Genomic DNA, 27917 nt, shown 5'->3' with positions numbered 1-27917 from the left:
TTCATTCCTTGTTGCAACTTTGCTGTGGCTCTTTGATTAGAGTCACATCTTTATAAACAACAAGCCTCCTATCTTCAATTTATAATTTGGTTACTGAATTGATGAGGTCAGGAGTATTTCCTTTCAGTAATTTTTTTCCATGTTTACCAGATGTGCTTCTTTCCACCTCTCTGAGAGGCGCAGTCGGACTAACTTGTTGACTTTTCTCTGATTTTTGACTACTTTGAGGCTGTTAAAACAGCTCAAGATTTCTTTCCAGCTCTGAAGTAGTCTGAAGACTTTCACAAATTTTTCTGCTGCTGGAATGAATATTTTCTTCAGAACCTAACCTATTTGTGGCCTCAACTGTCTGTCCTTGAAAATCATGTAAATTTTGGGTTGTAATTGTCTTGTCACTTAGCCTTTCCAAGGGATCATACGATGTAAGCTATCTTCAGCTCACTGTTCCAAATTACTTCCTAAACTTGAAAAAGACAGATCACTCCTTCACAGCACTAAAAACCAAAAAGGCATATACCTCTGCTTTCAATACCAAATTCCCAAATGATGATAACATATTCTAAACCTTCACCACAAAATAAACTGTTGTTTTGAGAATTGACTCCATCAATATTTCTCGCTGCCCCAGAAAGGCATAATCAAAGACTCTTCTCACCCTGATTTATAATCTCATCCACCATCTTCTCTCAGGCAAATGATACCAGGCCAGCAAGGAAAATATTCATTCCTGCATTGGTTTGGTTTCTATCTCTCAGGCTTAAACGCACGTGCCAACAGATTCAAGAACAGTTTACCCTGCTGTAATTAGACTTTTGAATGGACCCCTCCTATTTCAGATTTAATTTTGACCTCTGTTTGTGCACATTCTTTGCAGCCATGACACTGCATTCCTCACTCAGTTCTATTACCCTTATACACTTTGTATGGTCTGATCTGCCAGTACTGCGTGCCAAAAAAAACACACTTTTCATTCTTCCTAGGTACATGTGACAATAAATCAAATCAAATCAAAAATCATTATTTCTGAAAACCTAGACATTCAAGAAGGAGAGAGAAAAAACAAATATGGGTACGAAATCATGTCTTGCATAAAATAAAATAATTTATGACATTTGGCCCAGCTGGTCCATGCATACTGTTAAAAAGAAGACCATGCTGGAATTGCAAAATGATCCAAACTTGTAGGATATGGAGCAAAGAAACTAAGTTCCAGGTTCATGATGATATCTAGTTGTTTAGTCTTTCCCTTCTAGAACCGATTTTGTGGAGCATGATGAGGATTAGAAAGACATAAAATCTTAGTGATGATTGCTGTCTCACTGCAGCAGTTAGCTATTGCAGCCATGCTGCAAGAATCTTGCAAGAATGGTGTTGAAGGGCAGCATAAATTTGCTAAGTAGGCCATGGATAGAATGTCATACTTAACATGGTGAAATTACTAATGTTACTGCATTGGTTTGGTTTCTATCTGCCAAAGTGAGTGCAAGCTGCTTCTAAGCTAGATATGATTTTGGGTCTGAAAGTTATTGATTGGCGTATGTGAGGTACTAGTCCCCAACACTTGAAGCCAGGACAATAACTCCTACAATATGAAAAAAAATTGGTTTCTCTATTTAAGGAGGTTGGCAGATTCCATTTTGTGACAGGATTTTTTGAAGAATGTAAGTAATCTGTCAGAAGAATTGACCTCACTGTAATGTTACTTCAGAGTTTCCAGGAACAACTGAGTTTAATCCTCACTCATCTATCTGCTTAGATTTCAACAGCTTGGTGATATGTAGCTTGCAGTTTGTTTTTGAACCAGTTGAATAACTTCCTGATTGATGCACTAATGCTGTTTCTCAAGTGTCTGTATCAAAAACTTTGAGTAATACATTCAGAAGTGTTAAATTGGTTTTAGATTCCTGGATTAGTTCCATGAATTTGAAAGTGATAACAAGTCTGTTTCCGTACTGTATATCTCTATGACTCTAAGTCTTATTCAATTGACGTCTGGTCACAGCCTGGATTGTCTCAAGTTGACAACAGCATGCTAAGCATCAACAACTTGGAGGCGTTAAACTCCAGCGCGGAATTTGGACCAACAAATATTTAACTTGCATAACTTAGCAGACAAATTCCATTTGAAAATGATGCAAGTAAGGAGGATAGAAATGAGCCTGTTTAATATTTGTTTCTAGCCCTTTTCAGAGTATTGATTTTAAATATTTGGAAATGAATGTCCTACTTGGAGACCATCAACCAAGCTCTGAGTATTTTCACCAGCCCCATTAGTATAGGAGTCCACAGTAATAGCCTTAGAGGCAGCTCATTGGTTATGCTGTCTACATTAAGATAAGTTTGTTAAATACCTACCTTTCTGGTTGCAGACTCCAGCTTTATTATTGTCATTACTTAGACTGCTGATAATCCCAACACCATTTTTACGTATACTTTAAAACATTAGGTCACTTATTGACTTAAGTGCTCCAAGGTCTTTTTTTACAGCTGTTAAGAATGTCTGTATACCTCCCAAACCAGTGCAGAATTGGACATTCAGACCTGGGTGGATGACCCCTACATTAGACTTCTCTACACCCAGAAACTGAAGTTTTTAATTAATTTTTAAGTTTGGATGGCACTGTTCTCATCAAAAGTCCTTAACTGCTGCTGGGTAAAATCAATTGTGCAAGTCTTTATCTCTGCCTCTTCCTCTCACCATCCTTCTTCTCACGTCATTCCCTCTCCCTCATCACTCATTGATACATTGCTGATGTGAAACTTGAAATCACCACCTTTTTCAGAAAAGCAAAATATTGTGGATGCTCGAAACGCTCAGGCTGATAGCACTTGTGTTGAGAGAAACCAAGTTAACTTTTCAAATTGTTGATAACATTAGCATTGCCTGTCTCTCTCTAGGCACTGCCTGACCTGCCAAGTGTTGCTGGCCTTTTTTGTTTTCTTGAAAGCGATATAAGCAGAAAAGAGCTAGCTACATGCAGTTCAACAAAAATCAGCGTTAAATTTAAATGTCAACCCATGAGATGTTTAGCACGAGAAATTAAAATGTTCACATGATATGATTGGACTTTTTTTGCCAAGAAAAGTAAGTTTTAGTTTGCGTCTGACCTATCCCATTGCTTAAAATGGGTGCTTTTTAAAAGAAAATGTGGAATTAGATCCTTCATCTAGTTTTTCCATTAGAAATTGATTAGATTGTTCAAGTGGTTGAAAAAAGCATGGTTTGTAGAGATACTGGCAAACAGTGAATAAATGTGACTGGAATCATTTGGTGAGCAAAAAATAAGAGTAAACACACATTGTGCCAAGTGACCTCTTCTGTGTTGTAACATCTGTGTATCTCTACATAATTTAACCCACTTACTCTAGGGAGCTGTATGATCATTGATAAGTGGTCTATTGAAAATTTGTTTGCATTTAGACTGTGCACAACAGTAAATTTAGTTCAAGATGAAAGAATTTAGGACTGTAAAAAAATGCTGAACTCCAGATGACAAATTTCCATCCAGTCAATTAACACTTAGTGAAAAATATTTTCCACTTTCCAACAGTATTTTCTAATTTGTTGTTAACTGCTTTCTTACTATTGTAGCAACATTTAAAAGAAGCAAATGAGGCTCTAGATTCTGCATCAAGACTAGCTGAGCAATTGGACCTTAAAGAGGAGCAACTGGAAGATCTTAAAAAACAAGGTAATGCATTGTTTGGCATGTGTAAATTGATTCATTAGAAAGGTGGTAACGTTTTCATATTCCATCTTCATTCTTTCAACTTCAAACTCATTTATGACTTTTAAGGCATTTCAGCTCTGTGGCAACTTTGAAAACTTGATTGGGAGGATTCAAACGTAGAATTCTATAGAAGTATCAGAGAGACATCTAGGAATTCTGGGCCAGAAAGAGAAGGTGGGGATGAGTCAGTAGTTTGGAAGTACAGCAAGATCAAGAGTTGGATTTTTGACCAATTGTATGGTAATTGCAGATTTGAAGGACAATATTGGAAGAGACGAAGCAGTTTCATGCATGATAGAAATGACTAATCTCGGAAGGTTGAAAAACTATGGAGGAGGTTGAGGGGAATAACTTTAGTTATTGCAGCACAGGACTGTTAACTTTATAAGATTAACAGATATTTGAGTGAAATGGACTTTATCCATCAGTATTTAAAGATGTAGATAACTTGTGCAAGTTTAATAATTTAGGCTTGATGAATCTGAAAAAAACGTCTGCTCATTGAATAAAAACATGTGTAGTACAATTTTTTTTTCGTGACTCCATGAAACGTTTTCATCCAAACCTCTGTACAAATTGTGGCAAAACATTCAATTACTGTCTTAGAGGGTATGATTCTGTATGCATTGCATCTTAAGAACAAATTAGTGTGAACATGCCCAGGAAACAAAGTAAATATATTACTTGTGAACTTAATCAGTGCATAGATAAAACTTCCTCATTCTTGACATTGATAACTTTGACAGAAAATATGCAGCACGGTAGTTGTACAGCTATTACGCAAGTTTATTCTCATTAGCCTTGGGATGCATAACTTTGTTTCATATTGGTCAGATCCAGACCATCAACGTAAAACTAAATCTGTAGTAATGCAATGAAATAGGATTTCCAAATGAGATGAGAAGTCACTTATCATTACGTTGCATTTTGTTTGTGTGTAATTTATTTAAAAATTGACAACAGGCAATAATGAGGCTGATACAGTTTAATTTGGAGTAATCCATTCATGAGTACTACCATGAGCTGATTCAGTTTACTGCTGAGCCATGCAGATTAATAACTGACTCAGAGTTCAGCCCAGGTGGCAGTAGCAGTGCTGTATATGCCACCTGCACTTTGGGAGTATCAGTCAGCCAAGAGGTTTGTTCCTGATCACTATCAGCAACTTGTCCGGAATGTGTATTAACACCAGACAACCATAAAAGCACCACTGGCCTTAGCTGTGATACCCTTTATATTTGAGGTTTCCTGCAAACATTTGCTATTCAGGTTCATGCACAAATGGTGACTGGGTGCCTTACGGTGTCTGCTTCCTGTGGAGCCATTTCTTGACATGCTTCACAGTCCTTGACATTCTTCCAATGAGAAGTTCAGAAATGCTTGGTCTCATGAGATGCTTCATCGTTGAGGAGTAACATGTTTGATAAGGAAAGTCTGTGCTCTTTCTTTGAAACTTCAGCAAACTTATATAATTCCAGCATTAGTTAAGATGAGTCTTCTTTCTTTATTCTTCGACAAAAATGAGGGTACATAGCTGGAGATTGTGGGAAATGTTTAATTGTTTTCGTATGAAGGATGAATTGCTAACATTAGGCTGAAAAATAAAAAAATCCAGAGGGGGAACAAATATAGAGCATAATGTTGGGTGCTCTGTGGGCAGGAATTTTGATCATCCAGTTCTATGAAAAGCAGGTCTGAACAGAAACATAAAGTAACATTTGTATTTAAAGTTGTGAAGAGGCTTTTTGCATTTAATTTATGCAATGGTTCGTTTTATTTAAGAACATGAACAAAATGGACTTGAAACACATTTTTTAAACATGGAGACAGACGTAGTGAATAAAATGGAAGCAACTAAATGATGGATTTTAAAAAAATGGAGTGTGACAGACATGCAGTTGACGGGACTGTCAGTAAACTTATGGTCCACAGCTGTATGTCTGGATTGCTATCTGCAAAAGATGATCTTGAAAAGATGTACCGCCTGTTTCTGACCTCTATTAAATAAAGACTTGACAACATTTAAACGGAAAAAAAACCTTGGCCTTTTCTTGGTTATGAAAGTATAAACATTGAATAAGGCGCAGAGGTAGGCCATTCAGCCCCTTGAGCTTGCTCTGCCATTCAGTAATATTATGGTTGATCAGTTTATTTCATATTCAGCCTTCACCTTTGTCTTGATAACCTTCCCTATTAAGGGTCTACCTACCTCTGCTGTAAAGGTTTTCATGAACCTGCCTCCAATGCCTTCTGAGGCTGAGAGTTTGAGAGAATAAAGCTCTGAGAGAAAATAATATCTCATCTGTATCACAAAAGGGTAAACTCTAATTTTAAATCTGTACACTCTAGTTCTGGGCTCACCTACAAAGAGAAAAATCTTTTCCACCTTGTCAAGTCTGTTCAGAATCTTGTGTTCTTTAACCATGTTGCCTCTCCACCTTCTAAACTCTAGTGGAAGCAAATCTAATCAGTCCAACCTTTCCTCATAAGACAATGTTTCTTTTATTCATTCGGACATGGGTGTCACTGGCTAGACCAGCATTTATTGCCCATTCCTAGATGACCTTGAAAAGGCAGTGAGCTGCTGCCCTGAACTGCAGTCCATGTGCTATAGGTAGACCCACAATTCCCTTAGGGACCACATTTTGGGATTTTGACTCCAAGGACCCTTGATATACTTTGAAGTCAGGATGGTGAGTGGCTTAGACGGGAACTTGCAGGTAATGGTGTTCTCATGTCTCTGTTGCCCTTGTCCTTTTAGAAGAAAGTGTCTGTGGCTGTGAGCTTGGAAGGTATTTTCTAAGCAGCCTTGGTGAATTTCTGTTTTGCTGCTAATGAGTATTGGTGGTGTAGGAAGTGGATGCTTGCAAATGTGGAGCCAATCAAGTGAGCTGCTTTGTCCTACATGGTATCAAGCTGCTTGAATGTTGGCGTTGCACTCATCAGGCAAGTGGGGAATAGCTCACCACTTGGCTACACAAAGCCTGTCCCCCGTCACACTCCTGATTTGTGCCTTGTGGGTGATGGATGGGCTTAGTGGAATTGGGTGAGTTGCTTGCTGCATACTCTGACTCTCACCACCTTCTGTAGCTGCTGAATTAATATGGGGAGTCCAGTTGAGATTCTGGTCAATGGCAATCCCCAGGATGTTGATGGTAGGCTTCAGTGATGGTAGCACCATTGAATGTTGAGGGATGGTCACTTATTAGAGATGGTAGTTAGCAATGTATCAATGTCAGAAATCTCCTCTGAGCTCTCTCCGACAACTATACAGCCATCCTTAAATAAGGAGACCAAAACACACACCATATCCTCTTTTGTCTGTAAGACCATAACAAATAGGTGTAAGCAGGGGCCATTGAGCCCTCTAGTTTGCTCTGCCATTCAGTAGGATCATGGCTAAGCTGTCATTCCTTATGGCCACTTTCCTGCTCTTTCTTCATAACCCTTGATTTCCCCTACTGATCTCATTCCTGATGAAGGGCTTTTACCCGAAATGTCAACTTACCTGCTCCTCGGATGCTGCCTGACCTGTTGCGCTTTTCCAGCACCACCCTCTCTACTCTAAACTCCAGCATCTGCAGTCCTCACTTTCCCCTACTGGTCTGCCTATCTCTGCCTTAAATATGCTTAAGGGCTCTGTTTCCATTCCTTGCTGTGGCAAAGTGTTCCAAAGACTCACCTCACAGAAGCAATTCCTCCTCATCTCAGTCTTAAATTGGCATCCTGTTCTGAGATAATGCCCTCTGGTCTTAGGCTCTCCTGTGAGGGCTAACTCCTCTCATCATTTACTCTGTCAAACCCCTTAAGAATCCTATGTTTTGTAAAGATCACCTCTCACAAAATAATCTCCCCACTCCAGGGATGATCTTAATGAACCTCCTCCAAACTCTCTCCAATGAAATGATACCTTTCCTTGAATAAAGTGGCAAGAACGACTCTGTTCTCCAGATGTGGTCTTGGAAACGTCTTGTACAGTTGTAGGAAAACGTCCCTGCTCTTATACTCCAGTCCCCTTGAAATAATTCGAGTAGCCTTCCTGATTTTCTGCTGCACCTGTATACTCCCTTTGAGTCTAGAACTAGGAGACACTGTTTTAAAATTAAGGACAGAAGTGAGTTGTTTTTTTGAGGGTTGTGAGACTTTAGAATTCTGCCTGAGAAGGCATTGGGGACACAGTATTTTAATATAAAAATGAAAAGTTCTTGTTTGGGAGTGAATCCAGGATTTTCTTTTTAGAGGGGTGGGATTGAATTTGAATATGGAACTTGAATCACAAACTGACCAGCCATGTCTTATTGAATGTCTGTGCAGGCTTGAGAAACCGAATGGTTAAATGTTTTTTTTTGTTTTTGTAAACTGGCACTACTAATGTATGACAAAAGGAAGTGGAGCAGAACACGGTGAAATACTTTCATGTTTGAGAAACTTTTTGTTTCTGTTCCTGAAATGTGAAACGCCTAATTTTGACCAGAATTAATTATTTTGTTTGGAAATAAAAACATTTTTATGTGGAGAAATAGGTGAACCAGCAAAGTTGACTTCAGATTTTCAGCAATTCCCCAGTTGAAGTGATTCAAACTAGGTTACACTGTGTAGATATTTCAAGGGAATAACAGTCCAAATTGTTTCTTAATTTTTTTTGTAACTAACAATGTTTTGATTGCATTCATATTGAATGGGTCAACTACATTTGATCACTTCTTTGTTTGATTGAACATGATTGAATACAAATAGTTCCATTTAATCTGTGATATTGGATTTTCATGTGTTTTAGGTACTCTTTGCCAGTGATGTTTCCTACATAACTTCATTCTTTCTTCCTATATAATTTATATATGCCCTTGGCTTATGATCTGACTTTGATTACTCAGTGGTAAAATATTCATTGAAACACAAACAGTCGACCAGCCAAAAAAAAGCTGAGGTGGGGGTGGGTGCGGGGGTTAGAGAGGAGAGGAAAATAGAATGAGCCAAACTAAATATGGAGCGCAGAATGGTGCCGCATGTCTGATTTAATTCATATTGAACTAAACCAGCCTAGAAAACTTGAACAGATCAAACATGCACCAAAAACTAAAATGGTAACTTTCCCTTCTCCTTGCTGTTTAGGCTGGCATACATTTTGATTTTCAGCACAAGTGGGAACTCTTCTGTATTTTTCTCGGTATTTTATCGATCAGGAATGCTGCTAAAATTTCACACCCATTCTTCTTGTCGTCCTGGCCATCAAGTTTGTGGGGGTATATTTCTCTACTCTGAGTCTTCACCACTGGTGGGACCAGCATTTATCACCCTCCTCAATTGCCCTGGGAATGATGTTAAGCCTTCTCTGTTGAATTTCTGTAGCCTCTCTGGGGGTGTACACACAGTGCTTTTCGGGAGGGTGTTTCAGGATTTTGACCCAGGGACAGTGAAGAAATGACGATATGGTTCCAAGTCAGGATGGTGCATTGTGTGGAAGTAAACCTCCAGATTGTGTTCCTCATATGAATCTGCTGCCTTTGTCATTTTAGGTGTTAAAAATTGTGGGTTTGGAAGGTCCTTTCAAAGGAACCTCGGCAAGTTGCTGTAGGTTTACACTGCTGCTAGCTCCATTGGTGGAGGGATTTTTTTTTCAGTGGTGTGGGATGCCTGCCTAGCAAGGATCTTTGTCCTGGATACTGTAGAAATTCTGGCATTTTGATAGAACTGTATTCATCTAGGCAAGTGAAGAGCATTTAATCATATTCCTGACTTATGCCCTGTTGGTGGGGAACAAGGTTTGGGAAGTCAGGACGTGAGTCACCTAAAAAAGGATTATGCAGCATCTGACCTGCTGTTTTAGCCATGGTATGTTTGCGATCCAGTTCAGTTTCTTCAGGTAATTAATATCAGCAGAGAAATAGCATCGATAAAACCTAAGCGACTAAAAGTGACAACATGCCAGGACTTGTTCCTGGGATTCTAAAAAGTGTAGCTTCACAGTTGATTAAAGCACCAAGGCTGGTTGAAAGACTCGATCGATGCTATTTAACCAAAGTGATTAGGGACATGCGAGGTTAAGCAAACCACTCCTGGTTCTTTTAAGATACAAATTAATTCCAGTGTTCTAATCATTAGGAAGTTGAAGAAAACAAAACATCAGAACTTATAGATTTGTTAGCCTCCTGTCAGTTGCCAGGGAATTTCTGGAATGCATTACTGAGGTTTATGAGATTATGTTAGAATGGATAGTTCTTGGAGAATACCAGCATAATTTTAATAAACAGCAACTTTTCCACACTAATCTGAATTCACAATGCTTATTGTAAAATCCTCATTCTCTCTTTTGAATCTGTGGGTGGAAAATGTCACTGGCATGTGACTGATAAACTCAATAAAATGAAGAGAAATGAAATGTGAGTAACTTGCAAATATTTGTTTCTCACCTCTCACTTTTAGATACATAGCATTTGCTTTTAGACATATAACATTTGCTCTTGATGCTAAATGACTGTTTTCCAACTCAAAAAGGAACTTCACACCATTAATCTTTATTTCTTAACTAGTTGTGACTCAACAGGATATGTTGGAAGATGCACAGAGAAAACTGCTGAACCTAGTCAATAACAGTGAAGGTAGAATTGACAAGTAAGTATCTGATACTCCTCTTTATTTTGGAAATATATGAAAATGTTCTCACTTCAGAAAATAGTTACTTACAACTCTAATGTGGCTGTACTCAAGCCAGAAAGTATCTCAATGGATGATTTTTGGGTTATGTGATGCATTGTTTTGTTCAGGACTGAGGTAATTCAATTTGAGGTATAGAGGCAGTTTTAGCCGAGCAAATTATCAAAAGCAAAACATTAGGAAACGTTTGACTTTCAGTAATACCCATTTGGACAATTGTCATACTCCATATCTACCTTTTTTCTATCTTGACCATTGTCATCACCATTTGGCTTTTTCCTTTGTTGCTTAATATAATTTTTAGATTACCTACAGTGTGGAAACGGACCCTTCAGCCCAACACGTCCATACCGACCCTCCGAAGAGCAACCCACCCAGAGCCATTCCCCTATATTTACCCCTGACCAACACACCTAACACTACAGGCAATTTAACATGGCCAATTCACCTAACCTGCACATCTTTGGACTGTGGGAGGAAACTCACGCAGACACAGGGAGAATGTGCAAACTCCACACAGACAGTTGCCCAAGGTGGGAATCAAACCCGGGACCCTGGTGCTGTGAGGCATCAGTGCTAACCACTGAGCCATCTTGATCTCCATCATATAACAGACTTGCCCTGTGAGCTTTTAGCTCCTTCTCTAATTGAATCTGCTGCATCTCTGACTTCCAGTTCTGATGAAAGATCATCAATTTGAAATGATAACTTTATTTCTCTCCTGCACGTATTTAGCATTTGTAGCAACTTAGTATTAGCTAATGCGTTTTACTCTAGGTCTAACCTTTACATTTTATAACTTTATGAATTTGTTTTGGCAATTTTATGATTTATTGGCCAATCGTATGTTCAGTTTTGGTTTAAAATTCTCATTTTGATTAATATCCCTCACTGATATTTAAGCTTTCTTTGATCACTGAAAACTGAAATCTGAATACTGTAGTCCTCTGCACACGTCAGTCACAACCCAGCATGATTTCCTTGTATTTCTGACGTGAGAATGAAACGAGAGAAACTTGTCGATGTAGAGAGAAATATTCACATGGACAGAGGATTGATGAGATAACAGGAAGCAGTATTACAGAATTAGTATGATGCAGACAATGACCATTTGACTGATAAACTCAATAAAATGAAGAGAAATGAAATGCGAGTAACTTGCAAATATTTGTTTCTCACCTCTCACTTTTAGAAATATAACATTTGCTTTTAGACATGTTCGCACCTGCTCTTCAAATGAGTATTGTGATCTCATGCCAGTCTCTTGCTTTTTCACTATGTCCTTGTACATTTCTATCCACATAATCATCCAGTGCCACTTTGAATGCCTCAATGGAACTTACCTCGACCATGCTTCCAGGCAGTGTGTTCTATGCATCATCCGTGTTCGCTATGCACATCACTAAGTCTTTGTCTTCTCATGTGTTTCATTCTTTTTATGACTGAGCACAACTTTTCCCTATCTAATGTTTCCAAACCACAGTAAACATAAGTGAGTCATTTGTGGGTTGCCAAGATAATGTGACAAGGAGGACTACAGGGCTCACTGCTGGGACCTGAACTAGTTACAATTTGTAAATTAATAACATAATAAAGATGTTGTATGTAAAGTTGTTCAAGGATAGTAGGAAAGTAAATCCTGAAGAGGACCTAGGAATCTGAAAACAAGTGAAGATATAGGGTAAGTGAGTGGACACAAATTTAACAAATGAAGTATAATGTGGAAGAAAGAATAGCAAGCAAACATATTAGTTAACTGAAGAGATATACAATTTTGAGATACAGAGGGATCAAAGTGCCCTGATACCTGAATCATGCAACTTTAGTATACATGGGTCAAGAGTGTGATGCTGGAAAAGCACAGCAGATCAGGCAGCATCTGAGGAGCAGGGGAATCAGTGTTTCTGGCATAAGTTGAACTCCTGATGAAGGACTTATGCCTGTAATGCCGATTCTCCTGCACCACACTCTCGACTCTGATCTCCAGCATCTGCAGCCTCAATCTGCAGCCCTGTAGTCACTTTCTCCTAACTTTAGTATATATGTGCAGCAAGTAAGAAAGGCAAATTGAATGTTTTTTTTTAATATTGCAAAAGGAATGGATACCTAAGTAGGATGCTTTACTACAGTTGTACAGGTCACATCTGTGCTTTCTATCATTTTCCTCATCTTATTTAAGAGGACATAATTTCATTAGAAGCTATTCAGATATCAGGGGTAGGGGAGCATTTTCTTATTAGGAAAGGATAGACACTGGTCATATTCATTTGGAGTCTAAAAGAATCATATTGAAACCGTAAGATCCTGAGGAGGCTCGTCAGGAAGACGCTGAAAGAGTTTTTACCTATATTGAGTGTCGACCAAAGGGGAACAATTTAAGAATATAGTCTCTATTTGTGAGCCCAACCAGATAATGTCAATGGCTATTCATTTTTAAAGATCAGTGCATTCAAACTGAGTTCTGATAGCCAATATTCACTCATGAAGACTTTATCATGGTGGGTGAGCAATTAGTGAAAATTCTAGCTGATACCTCATTTAACCCCTGACTTCCACTGCACCCCAACCTTTTATACCAGTTTTTGTACTGTACTGTTACTTGCTTGCAATCAGCTAATTCTTAACAGCTTGGAGTTTGCATATGAGAATCTTTATCCATATCTCAGTATCATACCACAAACTTCATTCAACCTTGCACAACTGACAAATTTATAGAGATGCTAAAATGGTCAGCAATAACCTCAATAACCTGTTGAAGACACAACAGGAAAATATATGTTAAAAATTGCTTCTGTATTTGTTGAAATATCATGGAGCAAATATTGAACAGAGAATGAAGCAGGGATCATAAAGCAAAACCTTGATCACATTTTTATCAGCTGAATTCAACAGCCCAGTTTGCAATATGTTTCCAATTGTAAAGTGTATTTTTAAATAGTAACATTAGAGGTCCTGCTGTCTGGCATGCCAGCCAATTCAAGTATGGATTTGTCATTTCCGTTCTTGTTCCTAACCAGATCCCGTTTATTTTAAAGGGTCTTGATGAGAAACTTATTTGTGAGTTACTTCCATACTCCAAAGAACAAGCGTGATGAAGCAATAAGACTGTTGGGAAATGTTTTGGGGTTAAAGAAAGAAGAGATTAAAGAGGTAGGATGAAATGGTCGCTGTCTTTTCAAGTGCAGTTCATCAGATTGCAAGAATATTACAAAGAAACTTGTTTTCTTTAAAGAAGATGTCTCCTATTAGATGCTGATCTTGCTGTGTATTTTATTAAATTCTGATTTATAAACTACCCCCTTCTACATATATCACCTGCATAAAACCAACTTTTTCCGAGCTCTGAGGAAGGGTCACTAGACCTGAAATTGTTAACTCTGATTTCTCTCTACAGGTTCTGCCAGACCTGAGTTTTTCCAGCAATTTCTGTTTGTCTTCCGTCTCCTTTGTACCCCAAAGAGTTGACTATTTGACTCCGCTCGATTAATTTTGAGTCCGGTTCCTCAGCTTACCCAGTAAAATTTCGGTATATTGAGCACGGTAATAAATCGATGCTTTGAACTCCTGTCTTGAAGTTTGAAGAGGTGCTGTGGTTTGCTGTCCCTCTTTGGCTGGTTATTGGTTCAGACCATTGCCTCTAAAAGGTTGGTCTATTTATTACTAATCAGTAAGTGTTGAGGTTGCTCACAATTTGCAGTTATTAATTACCAGTGGTACTCTTGAGGTGCTAGCCTATTTCTGACAGGAATTCTGCTCAGGCATGCAGTCTATATTTCAAATTTACTACTGAATTCTCAAACTATCCAAGTTCCTACACCTTGAAAATCATTCTAATTATGTTAAGCATATCCAATACACAGTTCAAATATCATTATAGTGTTTAGCAAATGAATCCTTCAAATCTTTGTTAAATTAAACTGTGATAATCTTCTCTATTCTCACTATTTTGCATAACAATTCATAAACTACAATCTATTCTCATGTTGTTAAATCCCTGCTATTTAGAATAGAGAACTTATTCCATGCCCTTAATTTTGTAAAATTTCCAAATGATATTTTTGTATTTCCATTTTCTGTTCATTTGAATTGGTTCCATATTTATAAGTGTAACTTCTGTGCTATGTTTTCACTAGCTCTTGGATAGTGAGCATCGTGGTGTTACTGGATGGGTCACTAGTTGGCTTGGTGTTAACCGAGGTGGTGGATCGCAAAGTTTCCCAAGTACACCACAGAGACCAAACCAGAATCCTGACCTCAACAATGTAAGTCCTCTTTTCGTTTGCTTTCCTACATCTTTAGTTTTTGAGTATGAAAATCACAGAATCCACTAGGTTTAAAGTTTTTGTGAAGACCTGTAGCTCGGGAGCTGGTTGGATTTGTTGTTGGTTTGTTCGCCAAGCTGGTAGGTTTGTTGGCAGACATTTTGTCCCCTTTCTAGGTGACATCATCAGTGGTCTGTTGCCCATGTGAAACGCAGCTGTACTGTTCTGATTTGAATTGATGTGGTTCTGTTTCAGCTGTTTCCGTTGCAGGGGTTTGTATATTAGGTCCAAGTCAATGTGTTTGCTGATGGAGTCTGAGGATGATTACCATGTTTCCAGGAATGCGGTTCACTAGTTACCTGCCTGTTTGCCCTACATAGTGCTTAGTGCAGCTGTATGTGATTTTGTAAATTACATTTGTACAGCACATAGGGGGTATCGGGTCCTTTATTCTGGTGAGTGGCTGCCAGTTTATGTGCTGTCAAGACTGCTAGTGGTCGGGGCAGTCTGGTTGTCCGAAACTACAACTGCAACCACCCGAACGCCCACTTGAGAAGCTGCATAAGGACCCTGTTCAAGAGAACAGCAACACACTGTGGCACCCCAGAATTGCAAAGAGAGGAAGAACAGCACCGGTACAAAGTCTTTGCCAAAAATGGATAGCTTCATAGCTTGGCCCACAGTTGCCTGGCAGACACGCAATATCAAGATGACAAGACATACCCCAACGCACTGCCCACTTTCCCATACATTACAAACATTTTGGAACTGACAACCAGACTGCTCCAACCACTAGGGATCTTTACAGGACACAAACTGGCAGCCACTCTCAGATAGCCGTTCACCAGAATAAAGGAACCAATCCCCACTATACGCAAAATGAATGTAATTAACAAAACCCCATGCAGCGACTGCACTGAGCAATATGTAGGACAAACAGGCAGTCAACTAGCAACCCACATCCATGAACACCAACTAGCAACCAAGCAACGCTACCAATTTGCCCTGGTATCCATACACATGGACAACAAGAACCATGAGTTTGACTGGGATACCACAACGACATTAAGACAGGCAAAACAAAGAACAACAAGAGAATTCCTGGAAGCATGGTGCAACGTCAGACTCCATGAACAAACATGTTGACCTGGACCCAACATACAAACCGCTGCAGTGGAAAGACTGGAACCGGGACCAACTGGGAAACAGCTCAACAGAATTACGTCAATTCACAGTGGAACAGTACAGCAGTGCTTCACAGGAGGCAACACAGCACTAATGATGTCACCAAGAAAGGGGATGAAACATCTGTTAACAAACCAACCAGCTCCGTGTACAGACTAACAACGAATCTATCCTCTAGATTAAATCAGCCCCATCTGAAGTGTCCAGTTCTGGCATCACACTTTAGGAAATCTCAGATAAGGTTCACAACAATGGTTCCAGTGATGGGGAACATCAATTATGCAGCAAATTTGAAGAAACTGGCATGGTTGGGATTTTTTTAATGGTCACATGAACTCTTGGAGTAGTCCTCTCTGTACTTCTTCTCGCATGAGAATTGTTCTTTGCATTAAATGTTCTGGGAATCCTAGGTTTATTTTGTATGAGAGTTTGAAGACGTAAGATTTCACGGTATAGTAGTTAGGGTGTAGGTTTGCACGCTGAGTTGCAGGTTTGATATCCAGACGTTTCATTACCTGGCTAGGTAACATCATCAGTGGTGACCGCTAAGTGAAGTGAAGCTGTTGTCTCCTGCTTTCTATTTATATGTTTGTCCTGGATGGGGTTCCTGGGGTTTGTGGTGATGTCATTTCCTGTTCGTTTTCTGAGGAGTTGATAGATGGCATCTAGATCTATGTGCTTGTTTTTATGGCATTGTGGTTGGAGTGCCAGGCCTCTAGGAATTCTCTGGCATGCCTTTGCTTAGCCTCAGGATAGATGTGTTGTTCCAGTCGAAATGGTGGTTTTTTTCATCCGTGTGTAGGGCTACGAGGGAGAGAGGGTCGTGTCTTTTTGTGGCTAGCTGGTGTTTGTGTATCCTGGTAGCTAACTTTCTTCCTGTTTGTCCTATGTAGTGTTTGTGGCAGTCCTTGCATGGAATTTTGTAGATGACGTTGGTTTTGTCCGTGAGTTGTACTGGGTCTTTTAAGTTTGTTAGTTTCGTATAGTATTTGTCAAAATACATCAGTCAGTTGATGCAAGGGAACAATTCAAAAATTGTAACATGTTTGTGCAATGCATTATTTTCTGATTGCTCTAAATATCAAGTATCAAGCCAACCCAGTGCCACTCTTGCCTCTAAGTTTGAAACTTGTAGGTTTAAGTGCAACTTCAGATACTTCAGCGCAAAATTCAGTTAAAACTTCATTGCAGTGAACCTTCTTTATTTCCCAATGTCGAACATACCTGATATGGTGAAGTTAACCATGACCCATGACTGATGAACAGTCTGGTCAAAACAATTAATTTTGATAGTTTTTAAAGAAGAGAAAGATATGGATATTGGATAGAAATTTGAGGAAGTAAGGCAAAAGTAAAATGCTTGCCAAAGCTAAAATGGTAGAACTTAGTGTTTCTAAGCATCATTATATCCCCGAGATTCTTTACCATCAGTATAATACAATTATAATTCATCCTCTTGTTGCTGTTTAGGTACCTAATTCAATCTTGAAGTTTAGGAAGTGACTAAATTAATATATGAAGAAATCTTGAGCAATACAGGGACAGAGAAAAATGGGAATACCGTTGGTAAATGTTATATGGACCTATTGCATTAACATGGTGCATCAAGTCGCCTCCTGCTGATATTCGTGATTCTGAAGCATGATCCTCTGTTCTGAATCAAAGTACATATTCAGATGTGCAAACAGGTTTAAAAAAAAATGAGTTTAAAGTTTGTGAGAAGATTTGTAGTTCGGGTGCTCGTTGTTGTGGTTCTGTTCGCTGAGCTGGGAATTTGTGTTGCAGACGTTTCGTCCCCTGTCTAGGTGACATCCTCAGTGCTTGGGAGCCTCCTGTGAAGCACTTCTGTGATCTTTCCTCCGGCATTTATAGTGGCCGGAGGAAAGATCACAGAAGTGCTTCACAGGAGGCTCCCAAGCACTGAGGATGTCACCCAGACCGGGACAAAATGTCTGCAACACAAATTCCCAGCTCGGCAAACAGAACCACAACAAAAAATGAGTTTGTTCAGATCAGGGGGTGGTGTTCTTTATTTGTGGAATTTATATTGTTGAAGCACTATCATATAAGCTATCACTGCATTTTCTCCTGCAGTCTTTCTCACAAATGTTTGTGAAGTTCCTGGAAGTTGAATCTCGACCTTCCCTCCCACCACTAAAACTTCCAGTTTACAATGTGCATCCAGTTGGAGCCACGTCTGGAAGCAGCCAGCCATCCAGCAGCTATTCTGGCCATACTGCAGGTATAGACTTTATAATGTTAAGTACTGTATTTTTTCTGCAGTTATTGGTAAAAGACTGGCATAGATTGATAAATAACTTGAGAGGTGCCATATGGATTAATAAGGCTGTTAAATCAAAATAAAAAGCACCAGTATTCACTGCAAAGAGAATTTTTCTGTTTTTCCATTAACCCTATAAGGAACTTTGGCTAGACTAGGAATATTATGAATGATTTTGATATGCTTTTTTCGCCTCCCTGTCCCAGCTGCCCATTCATTAATGTGTTTTGATCTGAGGGTTGTCATAGCTCAGGTGACAGGAGAACTTGAGGAAGAGAGTCCTTCATGGTAACCACAGTCAGTGCAGGAATTGAACCCACGCTATTGACAACAGCTGTCCAGCTAACTGAGCTAGCCAACCTCCTGTCTGTTATAAGAAGATGACTTTTTTTTGTGTAATTCTAAGCAACATACATTGATATTGTATCCTCTACAATTTGGAAAGTGAATTGAGCTTTTATTTTATTGTGTGTTTGGATGATGTCAACTGATAAACAGCTGATATTTGTCTAAGAGTTTCACTCCAAGCAGGGAATTTCAAAACAATCCCAAATCTTCTACATATGAACTTTTCTACTACTGGGTGCCATCAGTTTTGTTTTACTGTCTGACTTGCAAGTATTTTTATTTTTGAAGCTCGAGAGTTCAGTGGTAATATGTGGATACTTTAGTATTTGCAAAAGTCACTTCCAAGAAGAATGTTCTTATTATTGAAGTCCTAATTATTGAGCACCAGCTAGATGTGCGTTTGTTATCTGCTTTCATTGATGATGCAATTATCACCCTGAATAATGCTGTTGCATTTTATTTGCAGGTACTTTAGGAGAGGGTTTGGTAAAAAAATCTGACTCGAATCCTTTCTTGGCACCACGATCTGCTGCCATCCCTCTCATCACATCAACAGCCTCTAGTGGCGTTGGGGCCTCTCATCTCCTCATGAAACCAATCTCCAATGCTCTTCCTACCTTCACACCTCTACCAGTGTCTCCAGATTCTAGTGCCGGAGCTGTACTTAAAGATCTCCTCAAATAGTGAAAAAACTGGAGCGAACTACTGCAGCACTTTAAAGTGAAATGACACTATAGACTCTTGTTGCACAGAGGGACCTTCTTCAGTGTGCACAAAGTCTCCCAAGTGTTATTTACATCTTTTCAAATACTCTTCTTTAGTTAGAAATGCTAAGTCAATGAAGATTGCAAGGATGCCAGCCCACTGTCCAACTAGAGAAGGTTTGCCCAAGATGTAGAACACTTTCTGCCTCTCTAAAAGCCTAGCTATGAATACTTGTACTAAAAACACAAGGTGATCATTATTACTGACTGCAAATACTGATATCTGGCACTTAACTGAGACCTGTGGTGTTGGATAATTACTGTTCAAAAAAAATTTACAGATGCTGCTGGGATTCAGTATCCTTCCAAAATCCTAATGGCATTTACCTGGTTGGAATCTGTATGCAGTAATGGATTTCCATTTCCATCCCCTCTTGAGAAAAAATAAAACCTCGTCAGTAGAGTTCCAAAGAAATACAATTGCAGTGTTGCATACTTGAAACCTACTATAACTGGACTGCCTCTTGTAACTTATTATACTGTTGTATGCGATACCTGCCATGGTAGTAAATGGGTTTACTTTACTCTGTGTTGCTGCATTTAACCAAGGTGATACCAGTGGTGGACAAGCTTTACTTTGATTTTTTTTCATTTTCTTTGATGAAAATAATGAATTGGTAACCTCCACCTCCCCACCCTCACCTATCCAGGAGGTTCAAGAGATTTGGTGGTGAAGGCTCCTTAATTTAAACAAAAATTGTCTATTAGTCTGCTAAGCAATTGTGAATCTAAATATAAATTAAAAGTATTGGTTTAATAGAGGATGTTTTGCTATTTTGAATGGGCGAATTCCATTGGAAATCTTTAGAAGTTTCCAATTCTAAAAACAAAAGCCTCGTAAGTCTTTGGAATTTTTTTGTTTTAATTTAAACCATCAGCAACCTGGCTGCAGGTAGCCTGAAATGTATTCACTCACTGACCAATGGAGCCATCTTAGCCCTCCAGGTGCCCCGATAGGTTTTTGTTTTGGTTTGCTGAATGGGTATGTTTTGAATATTTCAAAAAGGCCTGATGTTCATAAGCACAACAGACTTTCAGTTGGATCCCAGATATACAAAGGATTTCATTGAGCACTGAAATTGGAGTAAATAACTTCGGTGCTTATTTCAACTGCGTGGTAAAGGGTAGAAATCCTTTTCAATCATGCCTGCAGAGAATAATCTATAAATGTGTTTGATGCTGGTTAGTGCCAAGAGATCTGTACTTTTTGGTTTTGCAGATGATGTTGGTCTGATGATCTATTAATCTTATGTTATGATTCTGTTGGAGTATTTTGTATGATTCTGGACCTGAGACTATGGAGTCACTTCAGTCCTTTCTGTTGTACATTATTCTAGATTGCACCTCACTGTATCAGTGAGAGAGACAGCGATCACCAGCTTACAACAGAACTCTTTGTATAAATTGTTTGCTGTTTCCACAGCTCATGTTCCATCTTACAAATGTCTACAGATTTATAATAACCATTTGAGCTCTAAATTATCCAGAGTTGATTTAATGTATTGATATTTGGTGTGAAATATTGTAGTTAACTTGAAGAGTGACATCTCTTGGATATATTATAGTAAACTCTAATTTTGTTAAAAATATTCAGGTTCATCATTAAAATGATTCGGGAATTTCTGTGTATGTGTTAAAATGGAAAATATTATCATAACCTAAGAAATTAATCCTCGAGGTTGGGATTGGGTATTTTTTCTGTTTTGTTGAGTAGCTTTAAAAGAGACTCTGATTTGAGAATGGACATGTAGTCCCCCTTTTAATCAAAGATGTAGTCTGCATTGCCAAATTCCTTGGGCTTTCAATCAAGACTGAAGATCATTGTAGTATAGTTGGAGTAGCCATTTACAAACCCTTTCTCCAAAACTCATTTTTAACTCATATAATGCAAGCTAATTATATTTTCCTTCTCGAGGTTTTAAATTTATCTTCCTCCATCTTTCCTGAAAGTGTGGACTTATTTTCTGGATATCATACCATTGCTTTGGAAGGTTTTCTGTTGTCTTGATCATGTCTCTTTTCTTGTTCATTCGAGGGGTGTGTGTTGCTGCTTTCTTAAAACTGCGACAGTCCATGGTGGTTTGGTACATACTGTAAGGAAGTGAATCCTGAGCATTGACCCAATGGTGATGAAGGAACATTGAGTTATTTTCAAGTCAGGGTGGTATGTGACTTGGAGGGAAACTTGTAGGTTCTGCTGTCTTTGTGCTAAGCGGCGAAGTCGTAGATTTGTTTTGTTTATTGTATGTGAATATGGAGACTGTTGCAGTCTGGTTACAGGCCATCTGCACTGAAGCTCGCTCAGTGCAGCCCACAGGTTTCATGTGGGGTTAGAATCCTTTTGGATTTGCAGAATGGAAATTTAATCAAATCTGTCTCACCTGTCACTCCAGTCTCACCTGCTTCACAGGTTTGCAATAACATGTCAGAACATGTTGATTGAAATTATTTAAAGCTATTGTTTCAGGAATGTAATGCAATAGGTCTGAGCATCAAGATACCCAGAAGAATGATGAGAGGCTAACCTATTTGTTTCATGATGCATAGTCAGAATTATGTTTTGGGTCTGTGCATATAGTGTTGTGATGTCAAAAGCTCCATAGCATCTTGCGGTCAATGAGTACTTTTGAGCTGCACAAAACACAGCAGCCAGCAAGTTCCTACTAAAAGACGTGATAAAGGTAAGATAAACTGTTATTTGGTGCGATGGTGATTTGAAAGATATGTCAGTCAGGACAGACGGATACCTTCCTTTTGTTTGAAATAGTGTCATGGGCTCTTTTATCCTTAAACAGACTGGGCCTTGGTTTGATGTTTCATCTGGAACATGACAGTTCTGACAGTGCAGCACTCCTTACTATTGCACTGCATTGTCTGCCCAGACTTTTGTGCTCCAATATCTAGAATGAAATTTATAACTCAGATAGAAAAACTGACCCTTGGTTAACAGTTTGAAGATTTAAACTCTACTGTGATTTAGGAGCACATATTCCCAACCATCTATTCATTGTATTCCTGGAGGAATGCAATACTGTTGGCGATAGTCTTTCAGGTGAGTTGTTAAGTTTTTGTTGTCTCAGATAACAAATCCCACTGTGTTTTTCTGGCCAGTATTTATTACCTGTTCACTGTAATTTAATATAACTGTTCACCAAATCCTTTACCTAGTTGTCGTTTTTGGTACCCTGTTGTGCACAAAACTTGCCACTGAATTTTCCTACAACAGAGCACCTCATTGGCTTTAAAGCACGTGAGATGTCTGAAAACCATGAAAGGTCCTGCATCATTTCTCTGAGGGCATTGGATGTACCATACCTATTGTTTCACTTTTATATAGATCACATAATTCAAGTTTATGGGCTAAGCACTAAGCCAAGTGACACATCCAAGAACCCCAAAATCTATGGAGAAATTGTGCTGTATTCTTGTTGAAGATACAGTGCTGGGCATTGAAACACTGTTGTCTGTTTTCAACCGTAGAATATTTATATTGAAGCTGTGTCAAAAATAAAACTTAATTTTAATCTCAGAAGACTCACCACCACTTTTTTTTCTTCTCTTCCATCTAACGTTCTTTTAGCTTCTCTTTGAGACCACCAGTTGAGCACCATTGTTTTCTCTCCACCTTCCCCACTGGAAAGCATCAGGTCTCCTCTTGATGGCTGGCATTTAAATCTGTAGAAAGGTGGAGAGTACATTAATGTTGATCGAAGGCTGGAAAATTTAGAAGAAGAATTTCTTGTCCAGAATACGTATGACACAAAGATTATTATCATTTTACAATTGGACCTACATTGGAAACCTGTGCTAACTTGTGAAGTTTCAGTGACTTCACTATTGACTGAGTAAATTTAATATCATATGCATGCTTTCCTACTTAAACATGGCTCTAATTTAATAGCAATCATTTAGTACTAACTTGATTTTTTAAAATGTATTTTTATTAGAAAAAGGAATTATTTTCTTTTGGATATTACAGCAAATATGAAACCAAACAATCCAAACCAATGTTAAGAAATGAACTCACCAATTACATAAATAATAACAATTAACAAAGCTAAAAAAGGAAAATCTTAATAATAACAATAACAATAGCACAGCTCAGCGAAACAAAGCAATACACCTCAATCATCACATGCATAAGTTTATACATATTCATATGTTTGTAGTTCCTCCTTTCTGGATACCAGATTCATTACATAGATTTGCCATAACTATGTAAAGGCTGTTATTAGTATGGCGGACACATCTGTACCCAGGTAGTCCAAAAAGGGCCACCATGTCTTATAGAAATTCTCAGTTTTATGGTGCACCATACTAGTAAGAAAGTCCAAGGGGTTGTGCTCCATGACTAGCTTATGCCAGCCCACCAACCCCGGGGAATTTTCTGACACCTACTCTAATAGAATGTACTTTCTTGCACAGAAAGTGAGGATACTGAAATGCCTTTGTGTGTGTGTGTGTGTGTGTGTGTGTGTGTGTGTGTGTGTGCGCGCGTGCGCATGCGCGCATCTAATGAACGTGAATTAACAAAGCTGTGAAGTTAGATACTGGGTCCATCTCCACCTCCATCCCCAAGGCTTTCTCTATTTCGCCTAGCCCAGTGCTCCAGTATGCCCGCAGTCTGTGGCAGGACCAAAGACAATGAGTAAGCGTGCCCATGCTCACTTTACATTTAGGCCACATTGGAGATGCTCTTGCTTTGAATTTGATGAGGCAGCCTGGGGCCAAAAGGACCCTGTTGAGAATCTTCAATTGCAAGGCGTGCGTCGTGGAACTAACTTAATTCTTGAAGACGAGCAAGCATAACTGGGAGGTTTAGAGAGATGGAAGAACTTGCTGTAGTGAGGTACAGGATGCTTTGCTGAAAGAGTATTATTTAGACTAAATTCAGACAACTTTAGTGCTGTGTAACTGAATACTGTGGACAATACAATGAAGTGAGTGGAGCTGAGCCAATATTCGAATAATATGCTTGGATATTTTTGCTTGAATTGAGTATTGACACACTTTTGAATCCTGTGCTGTTGTTCAGGCTTCCAAGTAATTCTTGGTAATAGAAATAAGGTTATTTTAGTCATTTTAACCATGCATTTAATTAAATTGTAAAAGTCTTTACTTATTAATGTGAGGAACTATAGTTGGTTTTCTGATGTAGTTCTAGTCCGAGGTTTATAAAATGCAGATAAATTCCTGCAAAGTGCCCACCTAGAGCTTTTATAATGGATCAGTAGATAACTACATTAAATAACATGGTGCTACACTGTGCTGATCTGAAAGGCCCCACGTTTGATTTGGCATTGGTAGCTCCAGTTGGTCTCAGCATCTATCTGAGTGAAAGTGTATATATGCAGATATTGGTGGGATCATGTCATGACTGAGTTTGGCTTGGAATCCTTTTCCATCCCCGCATGATCCATCCATTTACTGACATTGCGACAGCAGTTCTGGCATAGGATGAATGCCCATTTAGATGAGACATTGGAAAGGCACAAACTTTGCTCAAGGTTGATATGCTGCCTTAAAGACTAGAGAAGGAAGAGTGACTCACAGAGTGGAAATTTTTGTGCGTTTTATTCTTTTGATTAATTTTGCAGGAATCGAAATGTTCCACAAAACTACTTTATTTCTTCTTTACACCTCTGTGTACCTTTGTTTTCTCTCGAATTTGGTTTCCCTGTAAAAAAAAAAATAGATTTCACTTTTGTACTACTTCAGTTTCTTTGTGAGCATATTTATAGTACATTGGCGTAGGAGTAAGCTACTCTCCTTTATTCGGACAATTTTACGTAACAACTGAATTAGAAAAGTCCATTGTTTTGTTTCATGTATGCAAAGGAAATTACGGTACAACTATTTTTAAAATTGTTTGAAATTTCCACAGTGGAGTTAAATTTACAATTTAAATGTTACAATTTTGTTTTTGTTTTAAAATAACTGAAAAATATTTGACCTGTTCATTCCAGTTAATCTTTCTGTTTCAAATCTGTTTTTTCTTCATGATGTCAGGTATATAACCATGCGATGCCCCTACCCAGATGGAAAGAATATGTATCAAACTAGCTAGTATTAAAACTGTGAAAAAATGTATCCAATGTTGCTTATTCAGTATTGCATTTACTGGAGCATATCCTGAACCAATACTATAATTTTTATTTGTAAGCTGAAAGTCAAATTAATGATTGTCATATGATAAAATTCATAAAATGACTGACTGTAGGGGAAGATAAAACACTTCTCAGTGGCAACTTGCATTTATGTAGCTTTTTTTTAGGTATAGGAACTTAATGTGCTTCATAGGAGCCTTATCATTGCAACTCAAATCAAGACACATAGCGCAGTGTTAGGCTAAGTGACTTAATCCTTGGTCAGAGTTGGTTCTAAAGAGCATTTTGAAGTGCAGTGGCTGAGAGGGAATTCCAGAGCTTCAACTCTAACTAGCTGAAGATGTGATGGAGTGATTAAAATAGGGCCTGCGCAAGTGGCTGGAAGTTGAGAAATGATCAGGTCTCAAGGCTGTTTGATTGAATCCAGTGTGGAGGTCTTCAGTTTGGCAGGCGTTTGGAGTTTATGTTCAGTTTCTGTAATTTAGATGATATAGCACAAAAGAGTTGGTTTGAAAACAAAGGCATAATTGATTAACTGGCATGAAAAATATCAATAAATGTGCTACAGAGGTTAAACTTTCTGTATTTTGCCTTTAAAAGGGAAGAAAACTAGGGATAGTACACAAGGCAAAATTCCAACATGTACTTTAATCATAAATCTCAATTGTTAGGAGCACTATGCTGTATCATCATAGCAATGGATCAGTGGTTTTCCCAGTCACTGAATAGTTGCAACACAGAAGGGGTCATTTTGACCTAGTGTGTCTTGAGGTAGCTCATAAATTGAGTACCTCACTTGGCGCCATCCTCCTGCCTTCTCCCAATATCTTCATGTATGGTTCCTTTTCCAGAAACAATCTAATTCCCCTTTGAATGCCTTGATTGAACCTGCCTTCATCATATGTTCAGACAGTGCATCCTAGATCCTAATCACTCATTCTATGTAAACAATTTTCTTTATTTTGGTATTTTAAACTAATTAACTCTGTGCCCGCCCGCTGCTTATCCTTTCATGAATGGGAGCATTTTCTCCCTGTTTTCTTTGTCTGGATGTTTTAATATTTAATACCTCTGTCAGATCTCCTCTCTTCCTTCCCTTCTCCAAAGTAGACAAACCCAACTTCTCCATTGTATCATCTTAACTGAAATTCCTCATCCCCGGAATTTTTCTTGGAAGCAACTTCTTCACTGTCTCAAATGCATTCACACTGAAGTGTAACAACCAGAAATGGATGCAAACTCCCGCTGAGGTTAAACTAGTGCCTAAGCCAAGTTCAGCAGAGCCTGCTTGTTCTGTACTCAACATCCCTACTAATGAAGCCTAAGGTACTGTATGCTTCATTGACTGCTCTTTCAACCTGCCGTGCCACTTTTGATGACATGCATCCAGATCTACCTGCTCTAGTACCCACTTTAACATTTGGCCTTCATTTTATATTGTGTCTCTATGTTCTTCGTACCAAAATGGTATTTGTTTTTGAAATAACTCCACAGAGGCCAATATCCTGTCACCAAATCACTCTTTGTTTATGTTTGGAAAGTTCTTGACACTGATCCAGCTCCCTCAAAGCCAGCTCCAGGTGTCAGGAATATCTGAAACTTCTGTTTTTGTCTGTTAGCTAGGGCTCCCTGATTTGGACCAGATATACAGTGCCAATCAGGGAACTCATTCTATAATGTCCACCTAGCTGACCTTGTTACAATTGCTACAGTCTTAGCTACTTAATTGATAAAATTGCTGATTTTGGTAGAGGCCTGATGGTTAATATAACAAAGTCAAGCAATAACTTAGATTTCTGTAATGGGCCTATGAACTAAAAATAAGCAGTTTTGACTTAGTAAATTGGTAATAAATGATAAAAGCTCATCAAAAGAATATACTTCCTCACTGCATAGCTTTCTGTTTGAGTATACATTGTTGGAACTTCAGAAGGTACAAGAGAGACACTGATGTTAAGATTTAGGTTGAAGAATTTATCCACAGTCACGAATGTTAGAACCCTTTCATTTCCCAAAACACAAGCCTTGCCTCAATGAGCTGAACAAACTCAATGTTATTTCTGCAACACAGGCCAGTTTACAAACAGTAATAAATCTTAAATTTTGACTGTAAGGGATTAAACTTGATGAATCTTTCTCTTGAGAGGCCAAGGCATGTATTACCTTTATAGACTCAATATTATGCAATTGTAGCATAAACTAGTGCAGTTATCACAAGATTAAATTGGTGGACTTGAGTGATATTACTTCTTTACAGCAAGAGCATTCATACTGCAGGATTTAAGTGTTGTTATTTTATGTAAAATGATGTTTTTATGTTTTCTCATTGTCAGTTCTTAGTATGTGGTACCATAGATTGCTTCTGATAATTGTGTTTTTTTTGGAATGGCGCATAATCTGTTTTAATTGGTATCTGAAGCAACTACTGTTGCTGTTTTATGAAGAATGTACAGAATATGTTAAATGTAAATTTGCATATCTGCCTTAATTTTCTGAATATTTTGACACTATATTTTTATATAGAACTGGAAGATGGCTGTAAATACAAAAATGTATATCCTGACTGGGGCTGTAAAGGTGAAAAG

General features: G+C 38.5%; 1 protein-coding gene across 1 annotated transcript in view; it reads left to right on the top strand.

The window, feature by feature from the left end:
* The window catches only part of trip11 (thyroid hormone receptor interactor 11), a 98997-nt gene extending 76240 nt beyond the window's left edge, over nt 1-22757 (top strand). Inside the window, exons 16-21 of the mRNA XM_072568245.1 lie at nt 3593-3692; nt 10262-10343; nt 13421-13535; nt 14519-14647; nt 17927-18074; nt 18928-22757. Of these exons, the coding sequence (XP_072424346.1) occupies nt 3593-3692; nt 10262-10343; nt 13421-13535; nt 14519-14647; nt 17927-18074; nt 18928-19145 (792 nt within the window). The 3' untranslated portion in view covers nt 19146-22757. The remainder of the gene's footprint in view (nt 1-3592; nt 3693-10261; nt 10344-13420; nt 13536-14518; nt 14648-17926; nt 18075-18927) is intronic.
* Nucleotides 22758-27917: the final 5160 nt, after the last annotated feature.

The sequence above is a fragment of the Chiloscyllium punctatum genome, chromosome 4 (genome assembly GCF_047496795.1).
Source record: "Chiloscyllium punctatum isolate Juve2018m chromosome 4, sChiPun1.3, whole genome shotgun sequence".
In the NCBI taxonomy this organism is placed as follows: domain Eukaryota; kingdom Metazoa; phylum Chordata; class Chondrichthyes; order Orectolobiformes; family Hemiscylliidae; genus Chiloscyllium; species Chiloscyllium punctatum.
The sequence above is the reverse complement of the archived record's forward strand: the minus strand, read 5'-3'. Positions and strand labels throughout refer to the sequence as shown.